Source organism: Carassius carassius, chromosome 14, assembly GCF_963082965.1.
Source record: "Carassius carassius chromosome 14, fCarCar2.1, whole genome shotgun sequence".
NCBI lineage: Eukaryota > Metazoa > Chordata > Actinopteri > Cypriniformes > Cyprinidae > Carassius > Carassius carassius.
In genome coordinates this window covers 11,880,762-11,897,972 of record NC_081768.1, presented here as the reverse complement: position 1 = coordinate 11,897,972, position 17,211 = coordinate 11,880,762, and the positions used below count along the sequence as shown (strand labels likewise).

At 40.5% G+C, this 17,211-nt stretch overlaps 1 protein-coding gene across 9 annotated transcripts in view; it reads left to right on the top strand.

Annotated features, from left to right (window-relative positions):
• LOC132156990 (zinc finger MIZ domain-containing protein 1-like) overlaps positions 1 to 16,888 on the top strand; it is a 129,334-nt gene extending 112,446 nt beyond the window's left edge. For 6 of the 9 annotated variants that reach the window (XM_059566088.1, XM_059566089.1, XM_059566091.1 and 3 more), the window contains 18 exons: positions 7,083 to 7,218; positions 7,802 to 7,916; positions 8,000 to 8,217; positions 8,877 to 9,072; positions 9,166 to 9,456; positions 9,557 to 9,739; positions 9,944 to 10,012; positions 10,147 to 10,312; positions 10,649 to 10,790; positions 11,335 to 11,545; positions 11,803 to 11,908; positions 12,015 to 12,175; positions 13,411 to 13,478; positions 13,579 to 13,647; positions 13,775 to 14,025; positions 14,278 to 14,444; positions 15,546 to 15,803; positions 16,413 to 16,888. In XM_059566088.1, coding sequence (XP_059422071.1) covers positions 7,083 to 7,218; positions 7,802 to 7,916; positions 8,000 to 8,217; positions 8,877 to 9,072; positions 9,166 to 9,456; positions 9,557 to 9,739; positions 9,944 to 10,012; positions 10,147 to 10,312; positions 10,649 to 10,790; positions 11,335 to 11,545; positions 11,803 to 11,908; positions 12,015 to 12,175; positions 13,411 to 13,478; positions 13,579 to 13,647; positions 13,775 to 14,025; positions 14,278 to 14,444; positions 15,546 to 15,803; positions 16,413 to 16,520 — 2,915 coding nt within the window. In that variant the 3' untranslated portion in view covers positions 16,521 to 16,888. Of the gene's footprint in view, positions 1 to 436; positions 592 to 7,082; positions 7,219 to 7,801; positions 7,917 to 7,999; positions 8,218 to 8,876; positions 9,073 to 9,165; positions 9,457 to 9,556; positions 9,740 to 9,943; positions 10,013 to 10,146; positions 10,313 to 10,648; positions 10,791 to 11,334; positions 11,546 to 11,802; positions 11,909 to 12,014; positions 12,176 to 13,410; positions 13,479 to 13,578; positions 13,648 to 13,774; positions 14,026 to 14,277; positions 14,445 to 15,545; positions 15,804 to 16,412 lie in introns of those variants that run through there. The other 3 variants (XM_059566090.1, XM_059566092.1, XM_059566095.1) reach the window with 2 other exon arrangements.
• Positions 16,889 to 17,211: the final 323 nt, after the last annotated feature.

The following is a 17,211-nucleotide window of genomic DNA, read 5'->3' as shown; positions in this document are numbered from 1 at the left end:
TCACCGCCCACCTTTTCTTCAAAAAAGTATGTATTTATATTAACATTTTAAGTGTTTTATGATGACAAAATATGACACTGTACACTGATTTGTAAACACTGTTAATGTCTTTGTTCTCACCCTGAAATGATTTCTTACACTGTGTTTAACAACGTTTTTGAAGCTGCTGTGTTGTGATAAATGGCACACTAAGTATGCTAAGTCTCAGACTGTATTAGAGTCTGGCTGGTGTAAGCAAACCTCAGTTTTATTGTCTGGCATGGGCTTTGTGAGAGCTATGCTCTGTGTTGGTACTCATCTCTTCCTGCTGGGATCACTGCCTGGTGCCCACCGCTGTGAGCCAGCCCTGCCACCATAATGCCCGCTGACATAGACCCAACACACAGCCATTGCACCGAAATGCCCATTGCCACAGAGCTACAGTAGCCCACTGCCAACTTAACACTCAACACAACCCTTTGTGGAGCAGGTGTCTGGCAATGCGAGCAGAACTAAATGAGGAAAGGGAAGCAGATGAAAGGAAAACGGAGACTGAGAGAGGTGTTTTAAAACGGGGAATGAAAGAGAAATGTGATTAATGCTGATTTACTGGTGAGTAAGGATTCATGATGATATTTGTTAGAGAAACTTTCCTTTTGGTCCTCTCTGCTGCTGTTTGATAATGCTGTAAAATACAGTGGGATGTAAGGACAGCATGACGGTTTAAAAACAAAAAAAAACTAAAAATAATAAACCATGCATGATTTTGTCCAGTTTAAGTCTAATCATTCTAGGAAAGCTTCTCTGTTCCTCTGCGCTTGCGCAGTTGTCTACTTGCACAACAGGAGCTCTATGCAAGCGTGATTACTGCGAATTAATTAGATGTCTTTTGTCTCGAAATTCCTCCAATCTTGAGACATTTTGTTCTGCTGCCGGTGTTTTTTGTGTGGCAGGGTTTATGCAAAATATATTGTATGGACTCTCAATGATATCTTTTCTATTACTGAAGCAAATGAGCGTAATATTGGACCAAAAATCAGTGCATCCATATTGATGAGAGAAATCATGTTATAGTAAACGTTACGCATTAATATGACAACACGGCCCCGTGGGTAGTGGTGGAGGTGATGATGTTTGCGGGAGAAATGGTGTAGCTGTATTCAGCAAGGTGAGATGGATATTTTACGCTGCTTAGGGCTGGACGATTATGGCCTAAAATCAAAACCTCGATTAATTGAACATTTTACCTCGATTACGATTAATGAACGATTATTTTGTTTCGGTTTAGTTTTTTTTGCCCTCATAGTTCACTGACAAGGTTTGTACTGTAAATATTATTGACTATCAGCAGTTATTTTTTATATGTTCATAACATTTCTTACTAGGGTTGGGTATCGTTTGAATTTTATCGATTCCGTTTCTTACCGATTCCTAGTTTCGATTCCAATAAGATAAAAAATCCAATATAAAAAAAATTAAGTCAAACATTTAGATGTCAAACATTTTTACAAAGCATTCTGTTGGAGCTGAATAACATGAGCAAAAATAAGCAGCCTACAAAACACTGCAAGAGGAATTTTGTCTGTGATTAAAAAAAAAATACCATAGCAAAAACAACTACATTAATATAAATTTTAAATATTAAAGTGTTAAAGACAAGTAATAAGATAGGTCAGTAATAAGAAAGGAACAAACTAATCAATTAGCAATATCATAAATATATGCAACTAAACTAAATTTCAGGTACAGAAACTGTAATTAAAAGTTTAAAAACAATGCATAGTTTTCTTTTTATAAATAAAATAAAGAATAATCAAGTAAAGTTATTAAATATATTCAGTCAAGATCAGTGAGTGATTTCCGTGTAGACGTTGGAAATTCAAATGCCAAAGGAATTGCGATTCCATTTGAGTTTTGGCAGTTTACATGCACAGTGCAGAGAGAGTGAAAAGGCAAATGTGGTATTTAATATTGCGATTTAAATATGACAGGCTCACAACTCGTAAGATATGGGAAACACAATTGCAAACGGACTTTGCATTTTCATTTTAAATTTGGCAGACACTGTGCGTTCGCTTAAACGAAAATGCAAACGGTAATGCGCGATTTGCATTTGGATTGTCACATTTTATGCGTCCACAAATTGAAAACGCAATTGCAAATACAATTTGCAATTCCTTTTGAATAAAGCCCGGAATATAATTCCATATGTCTCTCTAAGCAAAAATACTGTGTTTTCTTTCTCATCCGTTTACGTTCAAGTAAGACAAAAACGGCTGTGTTTATGATGATATACTGATGTAGTTTTCTGTATCGTAGTTTAGACTCGGAACAACCTTTTCTACAGTTCAAATACACAGAACAGTCCGAGAACGGACACAAAACGGGAACCCGCAGCGTGACAGCTACTCTCTGTGCACGCACTTGTGCTTCATGTGCGCTGCACACAAACATGCTATAATAAGTTTTGAGATTCTAAGCTACTTTAGTGATAAATCACAGGACAGCGCTGACAACTAATTTCTGTGTTCCTCTGTGTGCGCGATCTTCATAGCTACTGTTTCTATGAGTGTTCGTGCCACAATGCAGCTGCGCGAACATGGTAGCTTGATATAATACACATCCGTTCATCTAATCGCTTGAATGTCCAAACCATAAAACAAATACAACTGACAAAGTTTAGTGAAGACGCAAGGCTCACCGCTCACACCGCTTTGCTTTTATGCCACTGACTGGAGAGCAGAGTCATGTGGCTACACACGTGCTAGTATGCTTTTAAGGGGGAAGTGTTAAGAGGTAGTGATGTCCGATTCGTGAACGAATCGTTCAATTTAACCGGCTCTTCTTAGTGAACCGGTTGAACCAGTTCACCAAATCGAACTGAATGGACGGTTCACGTCTCCAATAAGCATTAATCCACAAATTACTTAAGATGTTAACTTTTTTTAACGTGACTGACACTCCCTCTGAGTCCGAATAAACCAATATCCCGGAGTAATTCATTTACTCAAACAGTACACTGACTGAACTGCTGTGAAGACCGAACTGAAGATGAACACCGAGCCGAGCCAGATGACGAACGAACACGCCCTCTGCTGGAGCAGTTCTCGTTCTCGAGTCAAGAGCCGGTTGCATTGGTTTTCGGATCACCAGTACACTGAACTGAGAATCGTTTCTGTCAGACGCGTCCGATTTGAGAACGATGAGCTGATTCTCATTCTCGAGTCAAGAACCGGTTGCATCGGTTTTCGGATCACCAGTACACTGAACCGAAAACCGTTTCTTTCGGACGCGTCCGATTTGAGAACCGATGAACTGATGCTACTGCGCATGCGTGTAAAGTATTTCGGAAAGTGTGATAAAAGATCTATATACATTTTTATTATTATTATTATTATTTTTTTTTTAAGATGAATGTTTCTAATCTGTATATTGTAGATTATGTATAGGCCAGAGGGGGTTTCAGGGAAGTTGGACAATAATTAAGAACTCTAAAGACTCTATGTTTAATAGGAATAAGGGATGATTTATGAAATATGTGTACTGTATTTATAGTTAATGATGACACATTCACACATTGAGTTTGTAGTAAACAGAACATGAACACGAGTAGAGCCGCTGATTATACTGAACTGCAGCACGTGCCGGTTAGAGTGATTCTCGTTCTCGAGTCAAGAACCGGTTGCATCGGTTTTCGGATCATCAGTACACTGAACCAAAACCGTTTCTTTCAGACGTGTCCGTTTTGAGAACAGAGGAGCTGATGATACTGCGCATGCGTGATTCAGCGTGAAGCCGACTGACTCACAGCGCGTCTGAACCGAACTGATTCTTTTGGTATTTGATTCTGAACTGATTCTGTGCTAATGTTATGAGCGCGGGTAAACCGAGGGCTTGAATGAAGGGGCAATCTGGCGAAACGTAAGTTCATTTAATAACAAATACATCGCAATGGTTTATGTATAGTGGTTTCTGCGCTGATGACACCTAATTTATTTACTTTATATCTTCAAGACTTAAATCCTCATATGCACATTATTGCTGTTACTGTATTTGGGTGCGTTGTTGCAAAACTTAATTGTAAACTTTTCATGATTATGAGGTTTTTAACTGACTGAAGTTATGATTACTGACTTTATATATTTGAATGTTTGATAGACGTGACGCCATTACGTCATCGCCAATGACGTCATTACGTCGAGCGTAAAAGAACCGGTGAACCGTTTTTTTCAACCGGTTTATTGAATCGAACCGTCCGAAAGAACCGGTTCGCGGAAAAGAATCGAACTTCCCTTCACTATTAAGAGGATTAAAAAACCGAAATGGGAAAATTACGTCGGTTAGAGGTTATGAATTTCATTTTATTATTTTTCGATTAATCGTCCAGCCCTAACGCTGCTGGAAGGTGACGTGTTGATTAGGTTGTTTTTCACTGAGTTTACTGGTTGAATCGCAGGCAGGAGAGCTCTAGTCTTTGTTACGTGTGGGAGGCATGCTAGGCGGGGAACAACAGTTGAAAATTGGCAGGCGGCGTCTGGCTGTAACCTGTCATATGCGCTCTAAGTTGGTCTTTTGTGAGAAAATAGCAGTTGCCAGCATGCAGAGGTAGTGATTTAGCTGGCCGATAAGCTCTCTGTAATGGCAGGGTAGAATAATTCTCATTGAAGTAGGTGGGTGATTCTAGCCTCCCGCTCCAATCCTGCTGGGACGGTTTTCACGCCTGTCGCAGAGAGGTGAGAAGCGTTCTCTTTGAAACAGACCCCTTTGATATATTTACACAAACGTGATTTTCTCACTGTAATTGTGTGTTTGAACTCGGAAGGGAAAGTGCGTCAGGTGTCGCTGGGATATTGAATAAGTTAAAACCATTTCTTGGAAGAACTCCAGTTCAGAATCTGCAATGCATAAAGGGCCCTTGAATTTTATTCTGAAATGGTTATTAATACAGGCATTAAAAGACTAATGTCGCACAAATATGAATGAAAATTCCACTCCATTACTTCAATCCTCCTGTGCTTCCAAACCTCTTTGACCATCTGTCTTCCTTATACCACAATAACGATGTTAGGTCACAGCCCTTTTCCAAACAAAAATGCCAACCAGGGTCTGTCCAACTCAAAAAATGACAAAAATCACCATAAAGTATCAAAAACTGTTCCATACAACAACATTGTGTGAGGAACTGATCTAAATAAATCCCCACTACCTTAATTCTCAAATCTCATTTGTGCATTTTCTATAAATTAAGTCTGGAATGACATGAGGGTGAGTAAATTATTTTTCTGTGAACTATCCCTGAAGTGCAGACTGTGGTAAATAAGACTGCAGTGTGTGTTTTTCAGGAGCGTGTGTGCTGGTTTACATTCCCCCAGCAATAAAGGTGCAGGAGACAGCTGAGCAGTCTTCATAGTCATTACTGGCTGATCGATTTAGAGAGGAAAGAGCCAAGACAGACGTCTGTCTCTCTGCACCAGACTCAGAGAGAGAGAGAGAGAGACATTCTGGACTCTTGACACCACCCTCTCTGTTCAAATAGCCGTAGTTTTTTTACTCATCTATACTGTCTGTGATGTCGGTTTAGAGAAGAAAGAGGGGTATTGTTCCATGTATGAATTCTTCTTAGGGGAAAGAGAATATTTTATAAGGTCCCTTGCAGAATCTGTTTGATGGCAAAGGAAGACTAGAGGTGCAGCACTACTGAAACAGTTCCTGGCTTTTGTTCTTGTTCTGTCGGTGTGATAGTTTTTTTGGACAATATTTTTTCTCCCTTGTTCTCTGTGAGCAGCTCTGAGTCATTCTATGCAACAGGCACCTTTTTCATTTTGGAAAGGTGATTTTTTTTTTTTTAGTACATTGCTGTGTGACTTAAAATATTCTGCCAGACAAAGAATGTCTTTAAGTGCTTAGAAATTGCATTGTGTCACCTCAAGTTAAATTATTATTTTGTGGGGTTTCGAACATGTGACTTTGGAAATGTGATGAGGTGGAACATTTAAAAAAAGTGTCATCATTATCAGATTTCTAAATTTTGTTTGCTTTTTTTCTATTTTATATGATGAGTTGAATATGGGGTATTTGTCAAATGTTAATCTTGTCAAGCATGTAAAAAGATTCATTCGGGAAATAATGAGTAGAACTAGATTTAGAATGATTATTTGATCATGATGATCATTTTAAAGTAAATAAGTAATGTGATTAGTTAACCTGGATTTGTATATATAAATATGTTTCAGTGCTAAGCATTTGAACCCAATTTTTAAACAAATATGTTAAAGTTAAAACACTTCATAGCCGTTGTTTGTGTTTAGTGCACTTTATCAGATAGTAAAATGGTACTCTTGTCATAGAATGACTCAGCTAGTATTGAGTATTTATCCAAACAGTGTCACTTAGAAAGTATAAGGACCGTTTGTATGAAGAGCACTTAAATGCAGCACTCGTGTTTCAGCCGTGTGCGGCGTGTAGAATAGATTAGACCAGGATCTGGCCACATGCCAGCTGCTGCCATCCCGAACCGACTCCATCACCATGGCGAGAGGCTCGTTTTGTCACCCCTCTCAGGAGTAAAGTGCTGCCAGCCCAGGACACATCACCGGCATGATTTACTGTCCTCAGCACTGATTCTCATCTCCCATTTCTCTCTCTTTCTCTCCCCGTCCTCCGTCATCCTCCCTTCACGAGAGGAGAAGACAGGTATTCTGTGGTAGTATCACTGCTTAAAGTGCACTGCGGATGAAAAGCATATGATCTTATGAGAAGCATACTGACAAGCTATTATAGAGGATCCCAAGAATGCTTGTGCTGCTGCTGTTATTGTAGTGACCTCTAGTGGTAAAGACATAAACCGATTAAGATTTTGCAACACTTTTGGCATTTGGTTAGATTTGAACTAAAAAATACTGACATTCAAACATAAATGAAACCTGAAACTGTCAACGTGTTTAGGTAAAATGTGCTAATACTTGGCAGTAAGATTTGATCCCGCTAAATAGCAATCTGAAGATAAAATAACCAAGATTGCGGTTTAGCCAACAAGTGATTTGTCTCTCTGTCAAAGATCCTTTCTAAACTCTCTTTCTGTTTGTCTGTCTCTTTCTCTCCAGCTATCCTGTCATCCTGGTGTGAGGAGCTGGGACGGCTGCTCTTGTTGCGGCATCAGAAGAATCGTCAGAGCGATCCACCGGGCAAAGTACCCTTGCAGCCGCCCATGAACTCCATGAAGCCCTCACTCTCACACGGGTCAGTACCCAGACAAAACTCTGTTCTAACCCGACATTCGCTTGAGCCCTTCCAAGCACTGTTAAACTTACAGCAGTCTTGCCCCCTTCTCAGAATTTCCTCCCAGTGCACTCATCCAGCACAGAATTGTTTTTTTTTTATGTGGCATGTGATCTTGAAGACAAGGTTTTTCCAAGAAGCCATTGACCAAGCTTTCATTAACAGCCCTGTAAACATGGCATCACTGAAGGCTGTGCAGATGAAATTCATTCTCACAATGTTCCGAACAACAGCAGATAATAACATGATATCATAACTACCATTTAGGTACGTCAACTAGAAGTTAATAGAGATTGATAGATTGCCAGAGAAAATGCTGAGGAAGTTCACTAGATTAGTGATGTTTTATAGAACATTTTGTGCTCCAGGGCTGGTGATTGGCCACTTTCACAAACATTACAGCTTCTTTTTCATGGAAAAAATAATGTTCTTTAGTCAAGAGGGAGCTTTTCTTTATCGGGCTGTGTTGGAGTCAGTTTTACTCTTTCTCAACACATGTTCGATGCCCCTGATCTCACATTACTGTTTGAACACTGTTTTATAGTGATGGGTCCTTTCCATATGACAGTGTTCCCTGGCAACAAAATGCTAACCAGGCCCCGGGCTCGCTGTCGGTAGTTACGACGGTGTGGGGAGTTACCAATACATCACAAAGTCAGGTGAGTCACACGTGTAGTGTCACTGTATGAAAAGAGTAACAATGATAACATTGATCTTATAACAGATGTTGGTTTTGATCTAGGTCTTGGGTAACCCCATGGCCAATACCAACAATCCCATGAACCCTGGAGGGAATACTCTAGGGACGAGTATGTCAGGCAACAACCCAGGGATCAACTCACCTCAGTTCCCTGGCCAACAACAACAGTATTCAGCCAAAGGGGGATCCAACCAGGCCTACATGCAGCAAAGCATGTATGGGCGTCCAGGGCACCCGGGAGGAGGAGGGTTTGGTGGAAGGTAATTTTTCAAGCATTAGAGATGCCGTTCCAGACAGGATGATGGGAAGTTGTTTGACAAAGTTGTTTTGCATCACTTTGGGAGATTCAATAAGCTATAGAATAGTCTCCCATTAGTGATACTTGACACATGGTTTTAAAGCCCAGCCAATACTCAGTTCAAGGATGTTTTTCTTGAAAGGGATGATATCACCTTCTTGCTGCGCCAAGTGCAAATCCAGGAAAGACTTATGTGGCCTTCCAACAAGTTTTATTCCAATAAATAGACTTTTTGACTGTGAAAAGTGACGTGACATTCAGCCAAGTATGGTGACCCATACTCAGAATTTGTGCTCTGCATTTAACCCATCCGAAGTGCACACACACAGAGCAGTGAACACACACACTGTGAACACACACCCGGAGCAGTGGGCAGCCATTTATGCTGCGGCGCCCGGGGAGCAGTTGGGGGTTCGGTGCCTTGCTCAAGGGCACCTAAGTCGTGGTATTGAAGGTGGAGAGAGAACTGTACATGCACTCACCTCACCTACAATTCCTGCAGGCCCGGGACTCGAACTCACAACCTTTCGATTGCCAGTCCGACTCTCTAACCATTAGGCCACAACTTCCCCAGAAAGATGTGATGTAGATGTTAACGTGTTGTGTATCGCTTCTGCTCAGTTACCCAGGTGGGCCAAATGCTCCGAGTGGCATGGGCATGCCGTCTCATACACGACCGCCCTCAGATTTCACCCAACCTGCTGCTGCTGCCGCTGCAGCCGCCGTCGCTGCTGCCGCTGCCACCGCAACAGCTACTGCCACAGCAACCGTGGCAGCCCTGCAAGAGACCAATAAAGACATGAACCAGTACAACCAGGTTGGACCCTCACTGGTTTTGGCTTCTTACCCTACCCTGGGTTTCTAAATGAGTCCTCTTATTCATCTGAACTGCCGCTGGCCTTCTCCACAGGTCTGCTCCTCTTTCCAGATGGGGCCTACGCAAGGATACAATAACCAGTTCATGAACCAGCCAGGGCCCCGTGGGCCCCCGTCCATGGCTGGAGGCATGAACCCAGCTGGTATGGGTGGTGGCATGAATAGCTCCAACATGAGTGGCCCGCCAATGGGTATGAACCAGCCCAGGGGCCCAGGGATGGGGCCCTTCGGTGGCCACGGCCAAAGGATGCCTCAACAGGGTTACCCTGGACCCAGACCTCAGTCCATGCCCATGCAGGGCACCAAGAGGCACTATCCAGGAGAGGTAAGACCACCAATATCTAAAATAGGCCTTCAGTAGATATTTTGTATTGGCTATTTGTGTTGGTGAACCAACTGTTTTTTTTTGTTTGTTTTTTTCACAGCCTAATTATGGAGGCCAGCAGTTTGGACCCAATGGCCAGTTTCCCAACCAGCAAGGACAGTACCCTAACCCAAATGCTTCTAGAGCTCTTTCTTCACCCAATTACCCTGGGCAAAGGATGCCAGGACAACAGGGCTCTGGCCAGTACCCTCCTACTGGGGTAGCCATGGGCCAATACTATAAGGTAAATTCATCCTGCTTGGTCTTTGCAATGTTAGTAATTTTCTTGAGGAAATTGTGTAATTCGGCTCACACTTTGGAAGATGCCACATTCAGTTTAAACTTGCAAGTTTACTTTTGGTAGGTAAAAGAAAATAAATAAATAAAATATTAATAGCAACTATCTTGATTTCTTGCTTTACATTCTGTGTGCTCTTTCTAATTTCAGCAAGAGCCATTTAATGGTCAGAACAACAATTTCTCTGGAGGTGGTTATGGGTATAATCAAGGAAATGGGGTAGGTGGTGAAACTATTGTTTTATTTTCATACACAATTATGTGTAATCTTCCATTTGTATTCAGGGTAAAATATACAGATTTGCTATATATTTAGTGACTCTATTCAGTAATCGTGTCTATCTTTGGTTAAAGCCTCCTCGGCAGGTGGTGAACTACCCACACTCGCCGGTTCCTGGGAACCCCACGCCACCCATGACCCCAGGAAGTAGTATACCGTACATGTCACCCAGTCAAGATGTCAAGCCCCCGTTTCCTCCAGACATGAAGCCAAACATGACTTCTCTGCCTCCACCTCCAAGTGAGTCACGCAAAAAAAAAAAACCACACACGACCGTTTCATTGCATTGATCTCGACTCATATTACAAACTCAGTCACAGTCTATCAGAATAAACCCCTGAGAACCCTTTGATCTGCCACCTGCAGCTGAGTGGGAAAAAAGCCCCATTGAACATTTATCCGAGATTCATGCATTTTTCACATCCACTCAGAGTTCATTCATAATATATGTGCTTCGGTGAGAAAGGGTGAAACTAGGTGAGGTGAAAGCCAAACTTGAAAGCATCTTACACACTGATACTATGGTCTACTTGGGAAGATTATGAATCCATCTAATCTTAATGTTTGTTCCTGTAGCCAACCCCAACGAGGAGCTGCGTTTGACGTTCCCAGTGAGAGATGGAGTTGTGCTGGAGCCCTTCAGATTAGAGCACAACCTGGCCGTCAGTAACCACGTCTTCCATCTGCGCCCCTCCGTCCACCAGACGCTCATGTGGAGGTGTGCATGTTACTGCTATAAACTGTGCATGCTCTTAACAATGACATCCTTAATATTTTAAGATCTTTCTGTCATTATTTACACACTCTCAAGTTTTTCCAAACTTGTATATTTTTCTTTCTAGCGTGGAACACTAAAGGAGAAGTTTAGCAGATCATTCATGCTTCTCGTTTTAAAAGAACAAAAGTGAATGATGATTCAATGCTATCAGTCTCCAGAAATGACAAAAGACAAGCACTACAAAAGCACAACTGTCTGTCACAAGTCTTCTGAAGCTGCATATTTCACTAGATTTGAATATATACATAGGAAAATGTGTATACTTTTTCTTACACAAAGTTATTGTATGACCTCAGAACATACACTTGTGTTTAAAAGTTTGAGGACAGTAAGATTTTTTTTTTTTTAATGGAAAGTCACCATTCACTTTCATTAAATGCAACATAGCAGTGTGAAGATTCTGCACTGTGTTATGTACAGAATGAGTTGGAACGTTATGAGGCCTGTTCCATTAACACTAGACCCTTCACCTCATGACCAACAGATCTGATCTGGAGCTGCAGTTTAAGTGCTATCATCATGAGGACCGACAAATGAACACCAATTGGCCCGCATCCGTCCAAGTCAGCGTCAATGCCACCCCCCTCACTATTGAGAGGGGGGAAAATAAAACATCCCACAAACCCCTGCACCTAAAGCATGTGTGTCAGCCAGGGAGAAACACCATACAGATAACGGTCACAGCCTGCTGTTGTGTGAGTATTCCTCCTGAAGCTCTTCAATAATGTATAGTCTGTCATTTAGTGGCCGTGTCGGGGAGCTGTTATACAGCATGTGATATGAAATCAGATAACACTGATTTGAAGCATCTTCTGTTCTCTGCCTTCCCACTACATTTGCTGGTATCAGTTTTATGCTTTCCTGTCTGAAAGCTGAATGGTACAGATACTGTATTGTGTAAAGGATATTCTGATGTTGCTAGCGGGTTGTTACATGTTTGGTCTTGTTGCAGTCACACTTGTTCGTGCTGCAGCTGGTCCATAGGCCATCGGTGAGATCGGTCCTGCAAGGGCTCCTCAAGAAGAGGCTCCTTCCTGCCGAACATTGCATTACCAAAAGTAAGTAAATGCTGCATTCTTTGGAATCTGTGGATGTCTGTCACCATGTATTATCATCTTCATCAACCCCTAATCTTTGCAATGTTTCTTGTCTGTTTTCCTGCAGTTAAAAGAAACTTCAGTAGCGTAGCAGCCTCCTCTGGGAATGCCACACTAAATGGAGAGGATGGAGTAGAGCAGACAGCCATCAAAGTGTCCCTCAAGTGTCCAATCACATTCCGACGGATCCAGCTCCCTGCTAGGGGACATGACTGCAAACACGTGCAGGTACACATCGTTAAAGTGTTCTTAATCATGTTCTTGTTTTCCCAAGAAAATCTAGAAATCTAAAGATAAAAATCTAAAGATTCATTTCCAGAATAAAAATGTTTTATTTGTTGTTGTTGTTTGTCAGCCCAACCTCTTACACCTAAAATTTTCCTGTAATAACTCCCTGAGAATTAAGTTAATATTTCAATAATTTAACCACATTTTCACATGTTCACGGGCCTCTGTTGTTGATTAGTGGTCACATGTCATGCATGTGAACTTTAATGACTGAATTAATTATTCATTCACAAACCTTATACAGTAGTTTTGTCATGAACAATTTGGAAAATCCTGATTTAAGATAATAATTCCTTATCAGAGTCATTGTAATAAATGTTGAGGTTTATGATTGTAACAAGCTAACCTGTAAAGTTTTTACACATTTGTCATATGTGACCCTGGACCACAAAACCATTCTTAAGTCACTGGGGTATATTTTTAGCAATAGCCAAAAAAAACTTTGAATTTACAAAATTATCGATTTTTCTTTTATGCCAAAAATCATTAGGATATTAATTGTAGATCATAGATCAAATTTACAGATATTTTGTACATTTCCTACCATAAATATCTCAAAACTTAATTTTTGATTGGTAATATGCATTGCTAAGAATTCATTTGGACAACTTCAAAGGCTATTTTCTTAGTATTTTGATTTTTTTTTTTTTTTGCACCATCAGATTCCAGATTTTCAAATAGTTGTATCTCGGCCAAATATTGTCCGATTCTAATACATCAATGCAAAACTTATGACAGTGTTCCCTGGCAACAAAATGCTAACCAGGTATTTAATAAATCTAATTTTTGAAAAATTGACACTGGTTTTGTGGTCCAGGGTCACATGTGACAAATGTGTGAAAACTTTTTAGGAAAAACTAGGAAAACTTATTAGGAAAAATATATATAATGGTATTTTCCTTCTTAAATACATTTTCCTCATTTAAGGATGTTAAGACTTATAACTACAAAACAAAAATACTGATTATGATCATTGTACTTTTAGATTCTCACTCATTTGCATTGTAAATAAATGTGTTTGGGGATTTCCCACATCATCAATGCAAAATTTGTGGCAAGTGTGTGAATCAAAACAAAGTGTGCGAAAACCCCACAATCCCATGCCACTGTTACTGCAATTCTATATTTATTCTATATATATATCTATTGAATTAACATTTAATTTTCTGTTGCAGTGCTTTGACTTGGAGTCCTATCTGCAGCTGAACTGTGAGAGAGGAACGTGGAGATGTCCTGTATGCAAGTACGTGGCAAACCACACAAGAATTGTTTTGGGCAGCCAAATAAATGTGATACGCTGTTCCTCTTGGCAGTGTGTTTAATATGTTTCGGTCTGTCCCCAGTAAAACAGCATTATTGGAAGGGCTGGAGGTGGATCAGTACATGTGGGGAATTCTCAATGCGATTCAAAAGTAAGTCTATCACTCAAAAATTGGATCACACAGTTGTTCAGTAAGAGCCCTATAAAAACGCACCTGAGATATGATTGTTAAATTATAAACATCTCATTATTGGCAGTCATGAATGTTGTTCTTGCAGTTCGGAGTTTGAAGAGGTCACCATCGACCCTACGTGTAGTTGGAGGCCAGTGGCCATAAAGTCAGACATTCATATAAAGGAGGACCCAGATGGCCCTCTGGCCAAGCGTTTTAAAACTATGAGTCCCAGTCAAATGATCATGCCTAATGTGTTGGATATGATCGCCCAGCTGGGTCCCGGCCCTTCACCCTACACCCCCCTCCACCCTCAGCACGGAGGAAACAATGGCGAATATGGGGGTCAAGGTAGAGGTCAGCACCTGATCAGATTCTCTGTTCTTTCCTTTCTGTCTGTCTCATAAAACAGTCTTTAGCGTTTTACAAGCTTCATTGTTTAGGTATGCTTGATTTTTTCCCTTCAATCGTAACAGTCAGAAGAACTTGCGCCTGTGAGCTCTTAACAGGCTGGTTTGCCATCCAAGCTGTCTAAACCTCTCTAGCTCTTTGTTTCTGTGATTCTGAGGTCATCGCTCCTCATTGCTGTTTCTCTGTTTTGTGCATCAGGCAATAGTTACCAGGGCCATGGAAACTTTGACTTCTCCCACAGTAACTCTGGTGGCGGAACTCCCATGAATGACTTCATGCACGGACCCCAGCTCTCACATCCTCCAGACATGCCCAACAGCCTCATGGCCCCCGACAAGCCTCTCATCCACGGCATGCCCGATTCGGTAAATCACTTCATACCCTTAGGTTTCCAAGCAACAAGAGCTGATGTTTGAGACATATTTTACTTTATTAAAATTTGGAACAAATTACTTCAAGATAGAGACCCCCTCACAATCTCCAAAATTTGATGTCCAATGATACTAAAGTAAAATTATGCATTTAAAAAAAAAAGGTAGTGGCTAATGCAGTTCAATGTCATTGAATCATTTGCTATTAATTTTTTAATGATATCGACACGCATACATGTGTGTCAGGCATTAGAACAAATCTCATTGGTTCTTGAGCATCACATGCACGTTTGGGCTTCCATGTTTACCAAATGTAATGTGCATTATGTATATATGTTGATCATTGCATAGAAAATAAAAATGGAATCTTTTTATAAAGTGATCATACTTGTTTACAGGACTTGGTTTAAACTGCTCAGTCTTAAGGGATTTCTTGTATAAAGCCTTCATAACCTTTTTGAATATTTAAAGTTTTGGTTACCTGGACTTTCAGGTTACACTAAAATATCTTAATAAGGGATGAATCTGTAGTTTGTCAAAGAAAAATGTAACATGCTCTCAGTATGGTAAACTTTGTCTGAGAGGTTTGGTCCCTAATATATCCCTTTTAAAGCCTCACCGCTACAGCTATCAGAGCACGTATGCAACTCCAAAAATAACTTAAGAAAATTGCAGTCAGACTTTGCCTATTGGATTACCAGTTCAGTACTGCCATTAATAACATTATATTTAACACTAACATGATGTGTTTCAAAATAAACGTTTCATATTTTACACCTGCTGTTAGCAAGTCTCTTCTAATCAATCTACAGGTCTGTTTTTGTGTTGATTTCGAACTTTAAATATCTAAATCTCCCCAGAAGTAAATGAACTATTTTCCTCTTAGTATTAAGTCCCAAGTTATACTTCGGTTTTGCGCAGATGAATTTGGCAAATATATTGTTTTGCAAATCATCTTAGTTTAATGAAGGTGTATGTGCTCTGGAATCATCTGCATGGCATCCGTCTTGCTCTCTGTCTGTCTATGGCTGCTCTCTCAGTCAGTGATCCACTTTATGCAGATAGACTCATTGCTCCTGTCTCCTCCCTCCGCAGATGCCTCGTCCTGTGAGCGCTGATCAATCCCATGCTTCCATGCAGCCAGGCATGCATGCATCCCCTCACCCCAACAGCCAATCAGCTCAGCCATTGCATCACAGCGGCCCCCCATCCTCCCAGCCCCCACGCCAGCCCCCGCCCCCCCAGCAGCCAGGCCAAAACAGTCACCCACATGCTGACATGACCTTCAACCCCGCCGCCGATGGGCAGGCAGGTGGCCAGGGACCTGCAGACATGCCCGAGCCTTCTCTGGATGTGAGTATCTACACTCATGTGCTACTTACATTTCTCACACAGTCATGTAAGCCACACGCTTTCGTCATGGTCCAAAGCACTGAGCATTCTGAAAAGTTTTAATTTATGGAATATTCTGGATTCAGTACAAGTTAAACTCAATCTTTTTTCTAAAACTCAAATCTTTTACTAAATCTTTCTTTAAAGTTATATCCAATTTTAGAATGTCTTGACAACTTAATGCCTTCTCTAAATTTTTATTTAAACAGCTTTACAGCTAAAATAATACTCAATCAACAAATAACGCTCAAATAACACTACATTTGACAAAGTCAATTTACCTGCCTTTTATAAAATGATTAGCTTAATTATTTGCCAAAAATTGTCCAAGTTTATTTCTATACTCAGAGCCTCATTATAACCTTTTTTTTAATGTTTACTTTTTACAATGGTTGAATCAAATGTATTTTGTTGTTATTCCTTCTTATATCATGCCACAAATTTTGTCATCTGAGCTTAACATGTATTGAACCAAGTATATTTCTGTGTATATTTCCCAGTATTTTTACGTTTCTATAAGGTCATTTGCAAGATTTTAACATAAAAGTGTCTGTCTGTCTCTCGCTGCAGCTTCTGCCAGAACTGGCGAACCCAGACGAGTTGCTGTCATACTTAGACCCTCCTGACCTCCCAAGCAGCAGCAATGATGATCTGCTTTCCCTTTTTGAGAACAACTGACTTCTTTCGGTCGGCCTTTTGTGGAGGCCCTAATTTGTTTGGCTGTCAGGAATTGAGAGACACCTGAAGACTGACTCTGTACTTTGCAAACAGGAAACAGCCATCCTTTTGCCTCTTCCTCGTGTAAATATCTCACCCTTTTACAAGCAACCTTTTCCACACATATATGGCAGCCATGTTGGTTGGCACTAAAGTGATATCTTTCAGTACTAATGGAAATACATGTGCAGCTATAATCAGTTCATATGAATACGTCACACAGAACTATGCCTGTGCTCACTAGGAAAGTATTTTAGCATTTTTAATTCAGATTTTTTTTCCTTTTGTGAAAAGACCTGAATAGAATATATATATATATATATATATATATATATATATATATATATATATATATATATATATATATATATATATATATATATATATATATATATATATTCTTCCTGTACCGGCCTCTGTGTGTTCGCAATCTCTTGAAGGTTTGTTCTTCCACCACGGCTTCCCAAGTCCTTGTCTACAGGATGTCCACACTGTTTGTCTGTCCATCTCCCTCAAAAAAGCACAAGAGAATGCGTCAAACTGCACCTGGAAGCCTGTAAAGGAGACAACAAAAGGGAAAAAAGCTCTTTTCTCGGAATCACCAGAATGCTCTAACCCTCCCATCCCAGAGACTAATGATGGGAGTCTTGAG